The following is an 18666-nucleotide window of genomic DNA, read 5'->3' on the forward strand; positions in this document are numbered from 1 at the left end:
GTCCAGAAAAGTAGTTAAAAACATGGTTAAAATAGTCAACGTGACTACAGTGGTTCAACCTTAATGTTACGAAGCGACAAGAATACTTTTTGTGCGCAAAAACAAAACAAAAAAAAACAACTTTATTCAACAATTTGAACCGTAGTCATACATGGTGAACTCAATGAAGGTTTCCTTGTTTACGTCAGCATCACATGCATACGCCGCGCTGCTCACGTGTTCAGCTTCAGCTACATTCTAAATAATGTATTTATGCAGTACTGCTGTAGCTGCTGCTGTTAAGGGTTGTGACATTCCTCCATGTTCAAAAGTAGAAGGCTAGTGATTTTGCTGGGCAAACTCCATATTAATGCTTCCAAACTTGACTGGCTGATGGGAACAGTATACGATTGTGATTCCTATTTCATTATAGTGGCAGGCCATTTGCCAATTTAGCAGACATTAAAAACTTTGACATTAAACTCAGACATTAAAAACCTATACTGTTCACATAGATCTAAATCTCATTCAAGAATTGAGCCAAAGCTCAGGAGTTTGATTGACAAGCGATCTAACCAATCATAACGCAGATTCCACCATTTTGTCCAACAAAGCAGTCAGGACAGGAGTTAGAGGATTAACTTCGGTGGACTTGAACTTTAAAAATGGTGTGTACTGACGTCTTTCTGCGTTTGAAACAACTTTCCTTCTCATGTTCATTCATGTTTATTTGATGCTATAATAAATTAACTAGTAAGAAGAGATGATCGGTTCACAAGCCGCTTGAACTGAGGCGCTACAGCAATCTGTCACGACACATTAAAGAGCAACAAAACAGTTTTTATTTTTTTAATTTCTTAAAAAAGTACAGTTTGAAAGCTGGGATTTTAATATCACAAATAACCTGCTCTGTCTTGTCTGTCAACGTGTTGTCAGTGTCCTCTTTGCTCCACAATGTATTTTTCACTCTGTGTGGCGTACAATGCCCAAGCAACAGTAAATAAGGGAGACGGGCCTTTGCAAAGGGACAACTGAAAAAACGGTAATAAGATCGATATTATGAAAAAGTATTTACTGTCACAATTTGTTCTCGTTTAAAGTTTGATTTGTTATCATGACTTCTCCATTTTAGTTTCATGATCTGTTTTTCTTTTGATTTTTGCGCGTAATGATGACACCATTGTCAAAACAATCCCCATTCATACGAATCCATGAAAGTGACTAAAACCCCGTTTTCAAAAGTTTGTGTTTTCAGGCCACCAAAATGCTTGTCTTGTAAATGAACGGACAAAATGCATAAAAAGTTGTATGTTCCTTTTTTAGTTGAGAATGGTGTCGTCGTGTAAACAGCCCCTTAATTACCTCTCCTTTCCTTCGCTCCCTGCCAGTATACTGATTTATAAGAGTATTCTGTTCAGGTGTGTTTTTGTTTCTCCCTTTGCTCAGATCTGCATTTAAGTATTTCAGTTTTCACCTCTCCTCTGTCCTGGATTGATCCTGTTTGAGTTAAAGTGGTTGTGTAGTGTCTTGTTTGTGTTTTGACTTATAAGGATCTCCTTAGTTGTGTGTTTTATTACAGCCACCAAACCTGTGACATTTACTACAACATGTTTTTTTTTTAAGCATATTATTAATGTTTGAAGAACCAACAAATAGCGGGACATACAATAAGGTTATGAGGTGACATAGTAGAATACATACATTAATGCATATTATATAATAAAAAATACAAAGTGCCTTTGTTCAGTTATTCTACCAGCTGTAAAGCATAAACAATGAAAGTAATTTAGAATACAAAAAAAAAAAAAAGAGAAAAGAATATCTATAGCTCTGACATTGTTTATTTACAATTATTTACAGTTTTTTTTATGATAAATATTTAAATTGACCTGGCTGTGTTGCATCTATATTTCAAATTTGTGACTGAAAGAAGCTCAGTGAAAGTTAAATCACATAATTCATGTAACATTTAAAAAACCCAATATGCTTTATCAACATACAGTTGTTTCATATATTTTGTGGTTGGGAACCTTGGAGGTTTTGAACCTCGAGGGACGTTTACTCTCGTCCAAAAACCTTACAAAAGTTGATTGCATGTATTAGCTTGTTGCGAAGTGTGTTGATATCGCTGTATTTGGGAAGAATTAATCTGCCAAAACAGGTCTGGGCCTCTGGCAAACGGTCATCTGGATCAGGACCGTCTGACTGACGAATCTTCAGAGAGCACATTGAGAAACCTCCCACAGGTACACGTTTCCTTCCATACAAGAACACTGTAGAAAAATAGAGTGAGGCAATAAAGTTAACATTTCTTAAATGTCCATATGATGTTGTTGTTGCAACAAAAAAGAAGACAAAAAAGAAAAGAAAAAATTATGTTCAAGTTAAAACTTACTCAGAAATTTCTTCTTATTCTCTTCAGAGAACTCAAAGAAGACAGTCCAGAAGTTCTTGATAAGCTCATCAGAGGCAGAACAGCTTTCATAGGAAGCAGACTGAAGATGAAGGAGAAGTCTTAAATACTAAATTAAATACTTGTGTTAAATACTTGTTAGAAATTTGCAAGTTTTGCAAATACATTTACCATTTGAAGCTCCTGCCATTCATATTTAGGGGAGCCTTGGAGAAGCTCCTGGAGTTCCTCAGGGTGGAACATGCTCCAGATATCGAGCGGACAGCCCTCAGAGAAACCTCTTGAAAAATGCTTGAACTGATTCTTCACAGACTTGTTGAAAACAAAGTCGACATACAAATCCACATACTTCTGTCTGCAAAATAGATAGATTGACAGACAGACAGACAGACAGATGATAAATAGATAGATCAATAGAATGATAGATAGATGATAAATTGATTGATAGAGACAGATAGACAGAAATAACAGTCAGGGATGGGCAGTATTTATGATACATGTATTTCAAATACGTATTTCAAATACAAAATAGTATTTTGTAATTTGTATTTGCTAGGGTTGATGAAAATGTCTGTATTTTGTATCAAAATACTTTATTGTATTTTTTTGTATTTTCAAAATACTGTAAAATACTTTATAAGAAGTCTACATGATGACATCATAAAATTGCGGCCTCTGATTGGTGCCTACTCTATAGTTTGCAGAGACTTGTTGAGATCAGAACAGAAAATTGATCCATATGGAAGAAGGTGGTCAAGAAACGTACAGGCTGCCAGCTTTCCATCCATTTTTAGTATGAATTGCTATAATTTTTAACGGTTCATTTTAAGTTTTGGTGTTCAATTCTTGAAAACATTATCGAGCAGCAGCCCCCTATATTTGTGATTAACAATCAAATGATTAATTGGTTAAAAACTAGTTGCTATGAATACAGGTGCCATCAGATGTCTTCTTATGAATGACGTGTTTGTCATTGAGTCAGTGTTGCTGATGCAAAGTAGGCCCTTCATTACCAAACATCAAGTAACTAAATTAGGATACAATTATGAGTCATTCGCAAACATTATACTGTTGGTTACTTTAAAACTAACCTTCATCTGGGAGATCACAGGGATATGTGAATATTTGATGCCACAATATGTAAATTTTCGCCTCTAAAGATCGCTCATTCAAAACAAAGGCGAAGCTCGATGACACCTTGATTTGACGGAATCATGGGATGTGTTCACATCTACAGCCAGTGGAAAAGAATCGGGACAGGACTCAGGCAGAAATCATGTTTTTGGAGAGATTATTAACATTACTGTAGTATGAAGCAGAGCAGGACCGAATGCTGTGAGAGCAGTAACGAGCCCACTGGAGCGATTACTAATGAGAGATGAGACACACAGCTCGACAACAGCGGATCATTTATTATGCCACAGTCGCCGCTTCCGCTTCTTTCAGTCATGTGCACATAAGGTAAAGCAGCGCTGCTTATCATATTAGATACATTTGTGTGTTGAAAGTTGTTATAGTGCTACTCTGTGCATTCATTCAGCGGCTATGAGACACTTGTTGCACACTGCAGTAAGCTAGATCGATATTAGTCATGGTAAAACATGGAACCCACGCTAAATCACGAAAACGAGTTTCAAACAAAAAGACTTAGGGCCAGATTTACTAACAACTTGTGCCAGCGCAAACCCTCTTTGGCGTTAAACTACTGTCGGGATTTACTAAAGACACGCAGTATAAAATTGAGTTGTGTTTGCGGCTGACCTTATTGCATATGCATTTGTAGGAGTTTCCCTTTCAGATGCAAAATTTATGGGAGGAGAGTATTTAAACGAACCACGCAATGCAATTTACTAATGTTTGTGCTTGTCAAATTACTGGGATTTACACCATTATTTAACACCTAGCCTATAGGCCAACATAGCTTGGCATACTATATTATACAGTATTTGTATATGTGTTTGTTAGATTACATATTAAGTTGCGCCTGTGTTGACCAGCACCTGATGAGAACATCAGCATCAGCTCTGTTTTATTTGCGGAATAACTCTAATTTGCACTGCTCTTGATAGATTGCGTTAGTCATTATGTAAATGATCTGACAGTGTCTGTGTTCTTTAATTTGCATGTCAGCAGATCACGTGCAAAACTTGCCACTCCCATCGACGCATTTGTGGAATTGTGCTCTTACGGTAATTTGCCCTGTTTAGTAAATCTGGCCTTTAATGTGTTAAGTGATATAACATAATGAGTTTCTGTCGATGAATACATACAAACAGTTGCTCCCCTGTCTAATAAAACTCATAATATACAGTACTAAAGTGTCTTTGATGTTTCCATGTTTTTTCAACAATATAAAACGGAAAATCGAGGGTAATGATGTCATTGATAGGCAACACACAGACACGGTGTGTGTCCTGGTTAAACTTGCTTATTTCTCTGGATTTAGAATTTCTTGGAAACATTTGGGATAATGTAATTACACAAGTCAACAAAAAATATAACATTGTTTTAGTGGTTTTTGAATATTTATATGTACCTACATATTTGTGCCTTTAACTGGTTGCATATGTCAGATTTATTGCATGACTCGGGCAGAGAAAAGTTGTTGCTATCAAACATTGTTTACTTAATCAAGTCAGTGTAATGGTGAAGGGATCGATCAAATGGGCCAACTGATGGAAGAAAATACAAAAATACACTAGTTTATTTTGATACATGGTTTGGCTGCTGTATTTTGTAGTTTATTTTGATACATTTCAAATTGAGGTATTTTGTATTTTATTTTAAAATACATTTTGATGTATTTTTGCCCATCCCTGATAACAGTACCTGTTAACTTTGTTCACTTGAATTTGACCTCCGTTTGGAATGAGCTCTTGCCCTTTGACCTGAAACAGATAAAAGGCTAATGTAAGCATTTAAACTACAGCTGTGTACATTTATGTACAAGTGAACCATACAAACTGTATTACTGTGAAATTCAAAAAGAGTATATCCAGAACGTCCTCATCCTCCTCAAGAAGGTTTTTCAAATTTCTAATGTGGGATTTTAAAAATACAATTAAAAACATGACCTGCACTGTGAAACAATGTATAAAATCTAATGGTTTTAACGGTTTACCCGGCCTCCACAGGGGACAGTTCCTCCAGATCATTCAGAGTGGGACTCAGCTTGAGCAGTTTCTTGAACAAGGCTAGCGGGAAGTTAATGTCTATGTAATGATGGTTGTACAACGCCATTCCACAGATAACGCCAAGATAATAAAAATCCTTATTACCTTGCGTGTGCTGAAAAGACCAAAGCATATTTATATATGGGGAAGACCACATAAGAAGGAATACGAATTGTTTGGTGTAGAGCTTACATCAGGATTGAACCAAACCAATGAATTCTCTTGGACTTCCAGCACCTTTTTCTCCCATTTGAGAAGAGACTGGGAAAGGAGGGTGAAGAATTCTGCAGATAAGCCCCTCCAATCTATTCCATTCTCCCCGATGAACACCACCTGTACAGGAGACATTTTAATAAATGTAAAGGTAAAATTCACTGTCAGACTTTTAAAATCTGATTTCAATTCTGTAATTCTTTTACCTTTAATTGATAATTAAATGAGTGGGTGTTTTGTCTGAGATACTTTAGCGTGTCTGTCAACAGTGATTCCCTGTTTATGTGCAACACGTTGTCATTTAACATGTATTCGTCAGGAAACCTCCTCTTCTGCAAGTACTAAGAAGAATGAAATTATGTTAGCCTTAAAACAGGTTCACCCAAAAATGTAAGAATCTGTTATCATTTACTCTCCCTTGTGTCATTCTAAACCTGTATGACTTTCTCTCTTATGCAGAACACAGGTATTATTCTAAAGAATACAGTTTTTATGCCTATTGACCATTTTATGGATTTAGTTTCAATTAATTTTGTTTTAATTCATTTTTAATTTATAATTACATTTTGTTCATTAAACAGCTTGTAAACATACTTTATCACTGGGGAAAAATTGAAATAACCTATTAAACATGAGGGTATTATGCAATCATTTAAGAAATTTTTCCTTATAGAACATTTTTGGCATGAAAAATAGTCAAGAACCCACTGAACCTTTAAATCTAAGAGTGTATTTTGTGTTCCACATAAGAAATAAAGTCATACAGGTTTGAGGGTAACTGTTAGGGGGAGTAGTGCATCCTTCATATCTCCAAAAATTCTTTAGTTTAATCATATTTATAAAACATATATACGCTGTACCGAGTATTTCCAAAAAAAGCCAAGTGCCTGGAGGTGTGTCTTTGTGAGCGGAGATAGAGAGACGCGCTATCACGTGTACACGCAGCTTTTGTGTTGAGATTGTCTACAAGTTATCAACGGTCAGCTAAACAACTGTATTTAAACACACAACACACCATCACATTATCCCTGGGTAACTTTTAAATCACTATAATGAATATAGCGTATGAATGATGAATAATAATTTTATAAATTCACTACGTTAGTATTGTTTACATTACGTTATATGCACTCAGGTGCCTATTGCCAACAAAACAGACATTTGAAGCAGTTTTACTCACCACCTGCTGTTTAGACTCATGACCGGGATCTTTTATTACTGTGACCGCTCCATCTGTCAGTTTTAAACGATCTGTAAATCCAGCGTCGAACTGGACCTTGTTTATGAAACCATAAGCGCCGATCCTGAGGGCTCGAGCAGCCACGGAAAAACACGAAATATTCTCCATTAATTTTAACCAATAAAAAACTGACGATCAGTTTCTATGGTTATTTTAATAACAAATGTCGAGAGCGCATCAATGTAATGCGTGAGCACAAAACTCTCAGCTCCACTTAACACTGGGTCCTTTGGGAAGCAAGTTTATCTTTCCCTCACAATCAAAAACACTTTTTTGGTGACATTATTGATTTCGTGCAGTCCTGTGACCTGTGCAGCGCTGCCGACGACTTCCGTAAACCCGAGCACACGTTGATGGGTGTGCTATTGCTCTCTCGCTATGGTCAGCGTGCGTGCACGCCCTTCCGTGGGAAGTGCCCGTATAAGGAAATTCCGCCCTCCGTGACGTCACTCAGAACAATGCTTGAAAAAGAAATCCGACACCTGTGACGATTTGGAAGAGAATTTTTGGAACAGAAAAATATACAACTCATGTTTTGAAACTTTGGCCATGTTTGGCATGAGAATCCAACTCTTTAACGATGTAAATAAGTCAGAATACATGAAATAGCATTAGACCACCCCCCCCTTTAAGTTATATTATGTATGTATGACTGAGCACATTCATCTCTGACTTACATGAAACATTCTCTGTTTAGATAAGGTGTCAGCTGCAAAAGGGAACTTGACCAATATTTCAATAATTTCCTGAAAGAAAGATCCATAGAAGTACTGTCAGATTTGTTAAAGTTATTGAACACAGAACATAAAAAATATCAAGCAAATCTCATTGAAATTTTTGTATCCATCATCTCAGAAGCCTTCAATACCCAGTAATCTTTCAATTTCGAGTGCACAAGCAAGTCCATGTCTTCCAAGGTAACTTGCAGCTATTGATGTATAGAAAAAGAGAAAGTTCTGTTATTTTGGTTTTTGTCCAAAAATATCTGAAACAGAATTCACTATTGCTTTGGTTCTCACCGTATCTAGGAGATCATTGACCTCATGAATGATGAAATCACTGTTTGTGATGTCACTGTGGGTACTGCAACAGACCTTCACAACCGAGACAAAAACAACTATTATCCAATGATAGGATAAATTTCATCTTGTGATCAAATGTTTAAAAAACGCACCTCATAGAGCATCTGAAGGATCTGCAAAAAGTTCTTCAGGCGTCTAGTTAAGTCATGGCCAGTTTCACCACAAGAAATCTGGCCAATCAGCTCAGCAGTTTCTTTGTGAAATAACTTCACCAAGCCTTTGAGCCAATCATCAGGGAGTTTGGACCAGTACATCTCTGAGAATATATCATACAAATACTTAGACAAATACTACAAGGACAACAACACAAAGGATGTAAATGTCCACCAGCTTTACCTAACACCTTGCGAGCTGCAGGTTTCAGATCAAGGATTTTGGAGGCCAGTGCTCCAGTGAGTTCAGTTTTTTTCCGAAATCCTCTGATGAGCTCAGGGAGGAGAAGGTAAAGTCTCAGAGATTCAACACCAGTTGGATTTGGATTCAGAGGCGGCAGCAGTTTCTGTTGAACCACCTTTACTACCTGAGGTACAAAAAAACATCATCTGCATCTCACTGTTTAAAATGTAATGAACATGTTTTGTAAATGTTGGGTCCATCATTACCTCTGAGATCAACCTTTCATTCTCTGATAACTTTGCAAAGGACGTTTTAACCAGATCAAAATCCAACCCACAATTCTCCACAGACGTCTGGTAATGTTCATCACAACTACAAAGACAGAACGTTACATCAAATCTGTGATGGAAGAAATCATTTTTGGCATAAGAAGGAGAAATTACTAGATAATACTACCTAATTTTACCTTGTTTTGAGAAAACTTCCATTCAGAGAGGCAGCAGAGGAGAACACTGTGTTTATTTCCCTGTAAATATCAAAACAATACTTTTTAGTCCATTTATATGCATTACTAAAATTTATAAAATTGCTTTATTGCATTATTTGGTCACAACATCTAATTCAATAATAATAGGAAGAATCCTACCGACAATCCTACAATAAGATATACAATCCTACAATACAGAAGAATCCTACATAAGATTAAGATCTACATACTAAATTGTGTAAAAATTATAAAAAATAAATACTATCTGGAATTTCTGCTATTTAATAAGTTTAAAAAGAAGGACAAATGCATTAAAGGAATAGTTCACCCAAAATGATGATGAAAATGATGTCATTTATTACTCACCCTCATGTCACTCCAAACCCGGAAGACTTTCATTCATCTTCGGAACACAAATTAAGATATTTTTGATAAAATCTGAGAGCTTTTTGTCCCTCCATATAAAGCAATCATGTCTCTTCAGAAAATTTGGACTAAACCACTCAATTCATGTGGATTCATTTTACGATCTCTTTATGAACTTTTTGAAGCATCAAAGTGGTAGTTGCGTAGCTGTCTATGGAGGGACAGAATGCTCTCAGATTTCATCAAAAAGATCTTTATTTGTGTTCTGAAGATGAACGAAAGTCTTACGAGTGAGGAACGACATGAGGGTGAGGGCAAGCTCCACATGCATTTTCACAATATTTTAAGAGCGACGTGGACATACAAAAACTCTGGATTTATAACAAAAATCACGTGAATAGACAAGTCAAACACTCACTTCTTTATTGTTGCCCATGAATCCCTTTCAGACACCCATCGGTCAATCATTCTGTCATATAATGTCAAAACCCCTCTGAGAGTGGATTTTGGCTTACTTTTAAGCTCCTACAAATAATATAATGTAGTAAAAATATTATCCTACAATAATTTATATGTTAAACTATTTATGAATGAAAACTGCCTGTCTTACTTTGAAAAACAAGGCAAAGGAATGATTCTCTCCAGCAATGAGTTTTTCAATCGTATATTCATGATCACATTCTGTGTGCAACAAACATTTAGTTTAGAGTTCTGAGCAACATGACCAGTAAAACAATATTCATAACAAAATAATACACTGTTAAAAGATCTACCATTTGACAGATCCACCGATAAAGGCACAGACTGTTTGATCATTTCTCCATTTCCCAGCTGCCCTTGCATCCCACATCCAAATGAGTAGATCAGTTTTGACGATGAGACTGATACGAGTGTGTGACGTCTTTATACAAGAAAAATAAATTCCTGAACTGAACTTGAACCATAAAAAGATTGTATTTGGGCAAATATTTATAACCATGTGAGGAATTATCATATGTGCTGCATGAGAGCTAAAGAAGTGTCACTGTGCATAAATAAATCTGCACAGCTGCTCTAAAACACTGACTGCTTGTGAAAAGTCAAGTTTACCTCCCACATGTGACCTGTGACACTTTAGATCCCCACAGTTCAGCAACCACCCGCGGATGATGTTCATCTTTAAACGAGTTGTGCCCAAGCTGACCAAAACCTCCGGATCCAAATGTGAACACTGTGCCGCCCTGAAAGATAAACTACTTAATACATTTTCTGTCAAGCTTATTGAATCCTCTAATCTAATATCAAAGACATAAATGTATGATATAGTACAACATACTACCTTTGATAGAGTGGCAGTGTGTTCTCCTCCACATGAGATGGACACAGTTTTCTTTCGGTTCAGACTATTTACAACCGTTGGGACGTGTCTGTCTGTGGTGAAAAAACTTCATACTTTGATTTAGATTTGACACAGTATTGTACAAATGTAGTACATTTATATGTGCTTTTATATTATTACTGGTTTAGTTTGTACATGAAGTATTCAGACCTGTAGTGTCTCCGAGGCCCAGCTGTCCAGCCGAGTTCTTTCCCCATCCGAACACGACTCCAGAGAGAGACAACACAAAGCTGTGGTCTCCTCCAGCGCTGATCTGAGCCAGTGGGATCCCACACAGAGATTTGAGCGGTTGAGGAGACAGAGTGCTCGGCTCTCCCTTCCCTAAACCCAGCTGACCGTGAGAGTTTTCACCCCATACGAACAACTGACCATCTGAAAGACCAACAACAGCTCTACATATCTACACTCAAATGCCAATCAATTCATGAGATGTCAAAAGATTAAAACAAAACATCAGATGTTAGATTAAATGGTCGTGAATACCCTTGGTTAATGCCATTGAATGCTGATCTCCACATGTGATCTGAATCACCTGCCTGTTTTCCAGACCTTTGAGAGGCCTGCAGGGACAAGACAATCTGTCAGATATATTTGTTATGATAATTTATGGTAATTTTTACTGTTTTGCCTACATAAACATACCTGCACACAGTAGATTTGTCCATAATGAAAACTCTTCCTGCATAAGCAAGAAGAATCGCACCAGCTCCTCCACAGACAATCGATCTGATTTTGTCATTCTTCAGCTGTAGTTGCTCTGGAGTAAATTAAATATTTTGATGAGTTTAACTTCTGTTCAGACTGTAAACATAAAAATAGATTGTATTTCTAATATAGCTGGTAACACACTTAGCTAATAATTACTTCCATTAATAAGTCACAAAGATAGTCTGGCTCAGTAGCTCATGTACTTTTATATATGACATCTATCTCTTTAGTATTATATATAATAATGTTTTCAACTTTTTGAATGAACAAGTGTCATGTAGTGCATCATACTTAGTTTTCCAACATGATCATAGTCTTCATTGCGCAATCTCAAGACCGAGACTTTCCCATCCCGGATAAATCCAACAAAACTCCTTCCAGCTGACACGTCCTGAACTCCTGATTTCGGACACATAGATCGTATTCCACAATAATTATTGCCATGTTTGACTTTGTCAGGCTTTAACAGACCGAAGCCGTCTCTGACCGGCGCTCCCCAGCAGCACAACATGTTCACTGACGGATCTCCAGCTGACTGAAGAACACACTGTCATATTGAACTGAAACCGAAACGCGCTGGTTTCAGCCAAAACGAAACTTCCTCGATTTCCCACTAAATTAAAGTGTTTGGGAATCATATCATGTTTGATGCTTTCAATAGACAGTGATTAGATAAAAAGTACATCAAAGAAAATGAGAAATTATGACTAACTGGAAAACGAAACAAAAACTATTTCAACCGAAATTAATATTCTAGCTATTTTCTCTCTCGTGTTGTTCGAAACCAGTTATTTTACTTAGGCACGAAAGGAGGAGCCTGGCGAAATGTAATGGACTCAAAACTTACTGACTTTTATCTGTTTTTCATGCAAAGTCCTGTACCTACTTTATGTACATGACATCCCTACTAACTTACACGTCATGTGGATTTTAACACACATACACGCGAGGTCGGAGTACGATCAAATTGAGATAAACATTTTGGCAGTCTGAATTATTTTATAACGAAACCTAAACAGGGGCACGTTCAAGCTCAAACCGGTGCGCAACGTTTTGCTACATTTTCCGGGTTGAACGACATGTTTCCTGGAAACGGTCTGCAACGGTGTGCAACGGGTTTGAGTTAAGGTGCGTTCACGTGGCCTCGTAATTCCTGTAGTTACGAGATTCTAGCTTGTAAAAAGCGTTCACGTCCTCGTAGAGCTCGTAATTACAGCTTGTAAGCTGGAAGTTTTCTGAAAGCTCCCAGATGTACCACGTGGCCGCGCTGTACCACCTGACAGCTGTAGATTCATTTAGGCGTTGACAGTGCTGCCATGGAAACGCATAATTCCCAGTTCAAGGACCAAAAGGACGTGAACAGCTCCGAATATAACGTCACGTGTTGTCATTTCAAGATTCCGGTAAATACGAGGTGACGTGAACGCAGCTATACGTTTTCTCTTGTTTGGTGGGTGTGTCAGAAATGTCAGCCCAATCAGTGGCAAGATGTATATAAACCGCACGGTATTAAAGAGACAGCTCGCACAATGGGTATGTAACATAAAAATACTATACTTATATATTTTGCTATAGTATTGTGATGTGACACTTTAATAAACTTTTCTATAATCAGAGGAGAATAGTTGGTAAATATTACAATATCATATAGCACAACAACAGTGATCAGCTATTGATAAGCCTAATACAAACAATAAAAAATATAGATCAACACAAAGAAGTGGATTATCCTTCACCTGAAATGTTTGTCTTTTCATCATGAAGTGCAAGTCAAATGTTGTATAATAGAAGTTTCCACAAATCCCACTCGATTGGGATGTTCTCTTTTATTCTGGACGGCAAGGGCAGTGACTGTAACATCGAGCGTATTTTGTAGTATTAAACACGTACCGACTTCATCAGGCTCCGAAAATTCTTCAAAAAGAACACAGAATGGCCTTCTCAGCTGCCATAGTTGCAACTCTTGCGTCATCAGAACAGGGTGTTCAACGTGCCACCGTTTCCGTTTAAGAAACGTTTTGCATCGTTTTGTTGGGGCTGAACCAGTGCCCAAGGAAGTAGTGATGGGCAGAGCGAGGCTTCGTGAAACACTGAAGCGGTTGAATCAAATGTGCCGTGATGATTCGAGGCTTCGAAACAAACTGACACTTGACTTCACGGTGACCCCTAGTGGTCAGAACAGTGTAAATGCAACAAAACTCAAACTAAACATGCAGTAAAAACACCTTTTTACAAATCTATTGCAAATGTTTTATTGAAAGTAAAATCTATTAAATGCAATTAACTAATTCTCTAATAAGATTAGTCTACATATAGAGTGACTGTATATCTGTTCTTTTATCAATTTTCAAGGCTTGTTTCTCTGTTCCATGGCTCAAGCTAAACAGGCCAATAAGAGATTAATAACTACCATTATTCATTTTAATTATTCTAATGTTAATTAAAACATCTACAAATTTATAAAACTGATTTAAAGATCAGGTAAAACGCATAGACACTTCTCAGTGAATCTGCATGATTCATGGGTTAACTTTATCATCGCCCTCTACCGGTGAACCACTGAAATTTCGAACTGTTTTGAAATGTTTCGAAACAGTGATGACGTAATGAAGCCTCGTTTACTAAAATCACGTGACTTTGGCAGTTTGGTACACGCTCCGAATCACTGATTCGAAACAAATGATTCATGAAGCTTCGGAGCTTCATGAAGCATGTGTTTCGAAATCGGCCATCACTACAAGGAAGTCGACCGGAAGTTGAAGTCGGCCGCGTGCCGCCATCTTGTAGCAGAACTTTACTTGCGTTAGCATCCCATTGACTCCCATTCATTTTAGCTTCACTTTGACAGCGAATAACTTTACATCTGAGGCATTTAAAGACTCCATTTGTCCATTATTTATTTCTAAACATACACGACAATGTATAAAGGGCTCCATTACCTTCTATGTTACATTATGGCCCCGTAGAAACAGTTTTTGTAAAAATAGGCTAACGATTGCGTCATAACCACTCGACTCTCTGTCGCACAGTAGAGAAATTACCGTACAGACAGGAGGAGAAGCTCGCAGACAATCGGGGAGATTATCTTAATATGGCGTACTGGCGTTACATTTTAAAATACTATACAAACTAATTAATCAGAATATTACTCCTGCTCACTCACGCCAAAGAACTCCCCGCTCAAGCTCGCCGTCTCTGCAAGATTAACGATGGCAGTTTTCACGCACAGCTACTAGAAGATTTACATCTGTCAGACAGGTTGCGGACGTCATCAAGCTTAGTTTGAGTCTGCGATGTATGAAACGGAAGTGCTAAAAATCGCTAAAAATGGGCTTCACTTGTCCCAATTGAGTTCCAATGGGGTCGCTGTGTCCATTTCTTTTACTGTCTATGGGCTGAACGCAGCCCAGTTCTCTCATTTGCATTCCGAGTAACTACTGTTTCTCCTAACTCATTGGTTTAGATCCACGTCAATCACAGAAGTCTGGCCAATCAACTGACTGAACCCCACCAACGAAACGGAGGGATCTGATTGGTTCACAGGTATATTCTTTCAGAGGCAGTCGCTGCTTGTCTGGCTATCACATGGCTCTGGCTATCACCAGACCAAGCTCAATTTAAAATTGAACATTGGTCTGAAGAGTCTGCTATTTCCTAAAGAACAAGAGGTGTGATCAATGAGCATTATTCACGCAATTGGATAGTCCTTCAACCAATCAGATCAAGGATCCGGGTGACGTACTTTTGCAGAGCGATGCGAAAACTCCAGACAGGTTTAGTTTGTATTGGTTTGTAGCATCAGCGGTTTGCAGAAGCAGCAATGGCATGAGCGATTTCTGCAGGTTGTGCAAAAAACATGAAAGTGAGTGGTATTTACACCCAGTCGAGCGATTTGTTTGCTAAACTAAAGAAGTCATATAGCATCATTGAGAGGTTAAAAGGAATTGGATTGACAGTCGTGCGAGAGACATCATCGTGTTATACCCGCCCAGAGCCATAGAAAGAGCTACCCGCCAATAGCGAGCAAGGTGGATAAGCCAGTCTGTGATTGGTTCCCGCAAAAGTGTAACAGATGCAGCAGAAATGAATGTACGGGTTTCCAGACTGGGTTGCCGGGTGAAATCAAATCGTTGGCAGATCAGGCATGGTCTTTGCAGCTAAGCCGAAACGATTCTGAGTGACCGACTGTTTATTACATATATTAACTCTGTAGGATAAACAAAAACAAATCGGATTTCATTGTTATCATACAATTTGAAGGTAGGTAGCAAATAAAAAACTAGAAATGATGCAATGATCGTTTTGTTGTAGCGGAATCTATTTGCTAATAGCTCAAGCATCAAAAGGCAAAGCTCGAGCATGCATCTCCATTTTGTTTGTTGTGATCATGGGCGGATGCTGCCAACTGCCTAAAATTAAACTAACTCTTTTCAGAGGGTTTAAATTCGGCTGCTGCAGCGGAGGACAGTGCTGTGGAGGTAAGAAAAAAACAGAAAATACAGCTAGCTCCAGTCATTCTCATGCAATTCACGCTACTTTGCTCCAGTGTTTTTTTTTTTTTTTTTTTGTATTAAACAGTTGTAAGCGTAGCGTACAACAGGGGTTCCATAGTATTAGTAGTATAAAATTCCTCTTTAGTACTTCTAAAGATAATGTTAACTGTGTGGTAATGTGGGCTGGTGTGGCTACTGTGCCAGGGCTGAATTTTTGTCCCAGTCCACCCCTGGTTGCGATTAATGTTTATATGATATAATATATATTATATTAGGCTTTATTATATGTATAATATGTATAAACGACCGGTTTAAAGATATTACTAATATGCTGTTATATAAGCGGCGTTGCGTCATGTTTATTTACCCTCTTTTCATTTTTAACTTGTTGATTCTTCACCTGTTTGTCTTTATTTGGGTTATTCCCCTTTTAGATGATTGTATTAATGTTATCTTCCCAGGTTATGTGTATCTATTAAATCTAGTGTGAAATAAAGAGGGGGTGGGGCACATTTTCGTGTTGTTTCAGAATGACTCCATTGGGACATCTGTTTAAAGCAGACCATAGAAAACAAACGGGATGGGAGGAAAAAATATTTTTCAAAGCTTTTGTGTTCCCTCGCAAAACGTTTGCATTTTCCCGCAAAGATATTTACGTTCCCTCGCAAAACTTTGCATTCCCTCGCAAAAATATTTGTTCCCTCGCAAAACGTTCTCTCGCAAAGATATTTGCTTTCCCTCACAAAACGTTTGCATTTTCTCACAAAGATATTTGCATTCCCTCGCAAAACGTTTTGTTCTCTCGCAAAGATATTTGCGTTCCCTCGCAAAACGTTTGCATTTTCCCGCAAAGATATTTGCGTTCCCTCATAAAACTTTGCATTCCCTCGCAAAACATTCTCTCGCAAAGATATTTGCTTTCCCTCACAAAACGTTTGCATTCTCTTACAAAGATATTTGCATTCCCTCGCAAAACGTTTGCATTTTCTTGCAAAACTTTGCATTCCCCCTGCACTTCTCTCTCAAAGACCGCTATCAACTATCGCTGATGAGGGACAACATAAGGGCTTTTCACACTTGAAATAGTTAACCCTGGGTCATTCTAAACCCCTGGTAAACGGAATCTTGGGTTATCTTTATTCACGTTTCACAGTGTTCATACTATACCTGGGGTTGACAGTAAATCCTGGGTATTCATAAGCTACTGTTTCACACTGCACATTCCTAAACCCTGGGTTAAAGTCCTTAACTGCATATTTGTGGTGTCACTGTCACTGTCTGGACGAACGCAGCACGTGACCTGCAGGGGCGTAAATTTCATCGGACAGTAGGGGGGGACAATAAACATAACATTTCTCAAGAGCAATTTTTGAAGGGGACACAAATAATACAGCCAAAATTTTACTTATAAAGGATATATGCAGGGGTTAAATTGGGCCGGGGCCGTCCGGGGCTCGACATTAACGCTTAATTTCTTGAAGGGGCAAGAGAAAGAGAGCTTTACTTGTCCTGATTAAAACAACAATAACAAAAATAGTTAGGGAGTCACCAAAACGCAAGCACGATTCTATTACATTTAGTGTAAGTGGCGATTGATAATGGATAATATAAATATTTAATAATAAATATTTTATTAATGAATGATTCAGCATTTTGAACGAATCGGTTGAGTCAAGAATCAGTAATAGCCTATTCCAAAACACCTGCCTCATTCTTGAATGAATCAGCCGTTTGAATGAATGACTAGGACAGTCTTTTGCCACCACCTACTGCCAGTTCAGTTTCATGTTTAAATTTTCCCAACATTTCTTATTTGTATATTCAAAAATATTTAAAGAATATCATAACATTATTTAATGCAGTTGTAATTTTTCAGTGTAAATTATTTAATTTGATTCATAACAGTCCTGCTTTATTTTTCTTATTGAATTTATTGATCAAATGTAAAAAAAAAATGAAATAAAAGATGAAGCATGTAATAAGATTAGGGGAAAAAATGCCCTTGGGGTAAATATCACAAATATGCAGATATAAATATGCAAAAGCTGACGGAACACTGTTGAGAATATAGCTTCAGAATAAATTATAATTACACCAAAAAAACATCAAATTTTTTCCAGACAACTTTTTTGGTCGGACAAGTGACCAATTTACTTGTCCAAAGGACAATACCCTGTATTTTGTATTGATATGCTCTCCTTTAGGCCTACAGAAAGACTTTGTTATCAGATGTAAGTTAGCTTTGCACACTGCCAGCATCTAGAATGATTTTGATCTGCATTTTAGTGTTCATAGCAGAGGGCTCTGTCGACTTATTTTTAGTTTGTCAATTGATAAGATTTTGTAGGCTTTGCATACACATGTGCACTCCTCGAAAGCCTGAAACCAAATAGCGGACTCACGGAAAAAAAAATCATGTTATCATCTTGCTTTTTTTGTTATGACTAATTACTCAGCGTCGTCAGCATTAAAGCAAAAATAACCACTTCATCCGATGTGTTTGAATAAAATAGCCTAAACAGCCTACTTACTAGAGCTCCTCTCAACTACCGTCTGTCTTCTCTCCCGCCGGCGCCGCCGGATTTCTACACGCACGAGTGTGACGTGCGCGGTGGACCAAACCACTGTGAGGCAAGGGAGGGGTGACTCAAAATGTTTCTAAACTTAAAACGCCTGTTTGCGTTTGTATTGCTTTGCTTCTTACACAATTATTTTAAGGATATATCATTTATTTACAATACTTAGAGTGGTTTTTAATTATATTTTTTGGGGGGGACAGCACTCAGATAGGGGGGGTC

At 37.7% G+C, this 18666-nt stretch overlaps 1 protein-coding gene across 1 annotated transcript; it reads right to left on the reverse strand.

The window, feature by feature from the left end:
• Nucleotides 1-662: 662 nt before the first annotated feature.
• On the reverse strand, nucleotides 663-11891 carry LOC137033135 (probable E3 ubiquitin-protein ligase HERC4). The gene is made up of 24 exons (XM_067405274.1): nucleotides 11667-11891; nucleotides 11310-11424; nucleotides 11151-11227; nucleotides 10818-11039; nucleotides 10608-10699; nucleotides 10379-10509; nucleotides 10063-10190; nucleotides 9900-9970; nucleotides 9708-9814; nucleotides 8903-8962; nucleotides 8703-8808; nucleotides 8437-8620; nucleotides 8193-8356; nucleotides 8038-8112; nucleotides 7887-7946; nucleotides 7696-7764; nucleotides 5985-6119; nucleotides 5758-5898; nucleotides 5514-5680; nucleotides 5365-5428; nucleotides 5222-5280; nucleotides 2564-2747; nucleotides 2375-2474; nucleotides 663-2252 (listed from the first exon to the last, which is right to left on the reverse strand). The coding sequence occupies exons 1-24, from the start codon at nucleotides 11884-11886 to the stop codon at nucleotides 2038-2040; spliced, it is 2946 nt and encodes a 981-aa protein (XP_067261375.1). The 5' UTR covers nucleotides 11887-11891; the 3' UTR covers nucleotides 663-2037.
• Nucleotides 11892-18666: the final 6775 nt, after the last annotated feature.

The sequence above is a fragment of the Chanodichthys erythropterus genome, chromosome 12 (assembly GCF_024489055.1).
Source record: "Chanodichthys erythropterus isolate Z2021 chromosome 12, ASM2448905v1, whole genome shotgun sequence".
In the NCBI taxonomy this organism is placed as follows: Eukaryota; Metazoa; Chordata; class Actinopteri; order Cypriniformes; family Xenocyprididae; genus Chanodichthys; species Chanodichthys erythropterus.

Bases quoted from the DNA above. Each gene is read 5' to 3' on its own strand.
- LOC137033135 (XM_067405274.1), bottom strand. From the start codon at position 11,886: ATGTTGTGCTGCTGGGGAGCGCCGGTCAGAGACGGCTTCGGTCTGTTA. The intron at 10,191-10,378 runs GTAAACTTGACT...TCTTGTATAAAG, and splicing joins TCACAGGTCACATGTGGGAG to ACGTCACACACTCGTATCAG. The intron at 8,963-9,707 runs GTGAGTGTTTGA...TGATATTTACAG, and splicing joins TCATGGGCAACAATAAAGAA to GGAAATAAACACAGTGTTCT.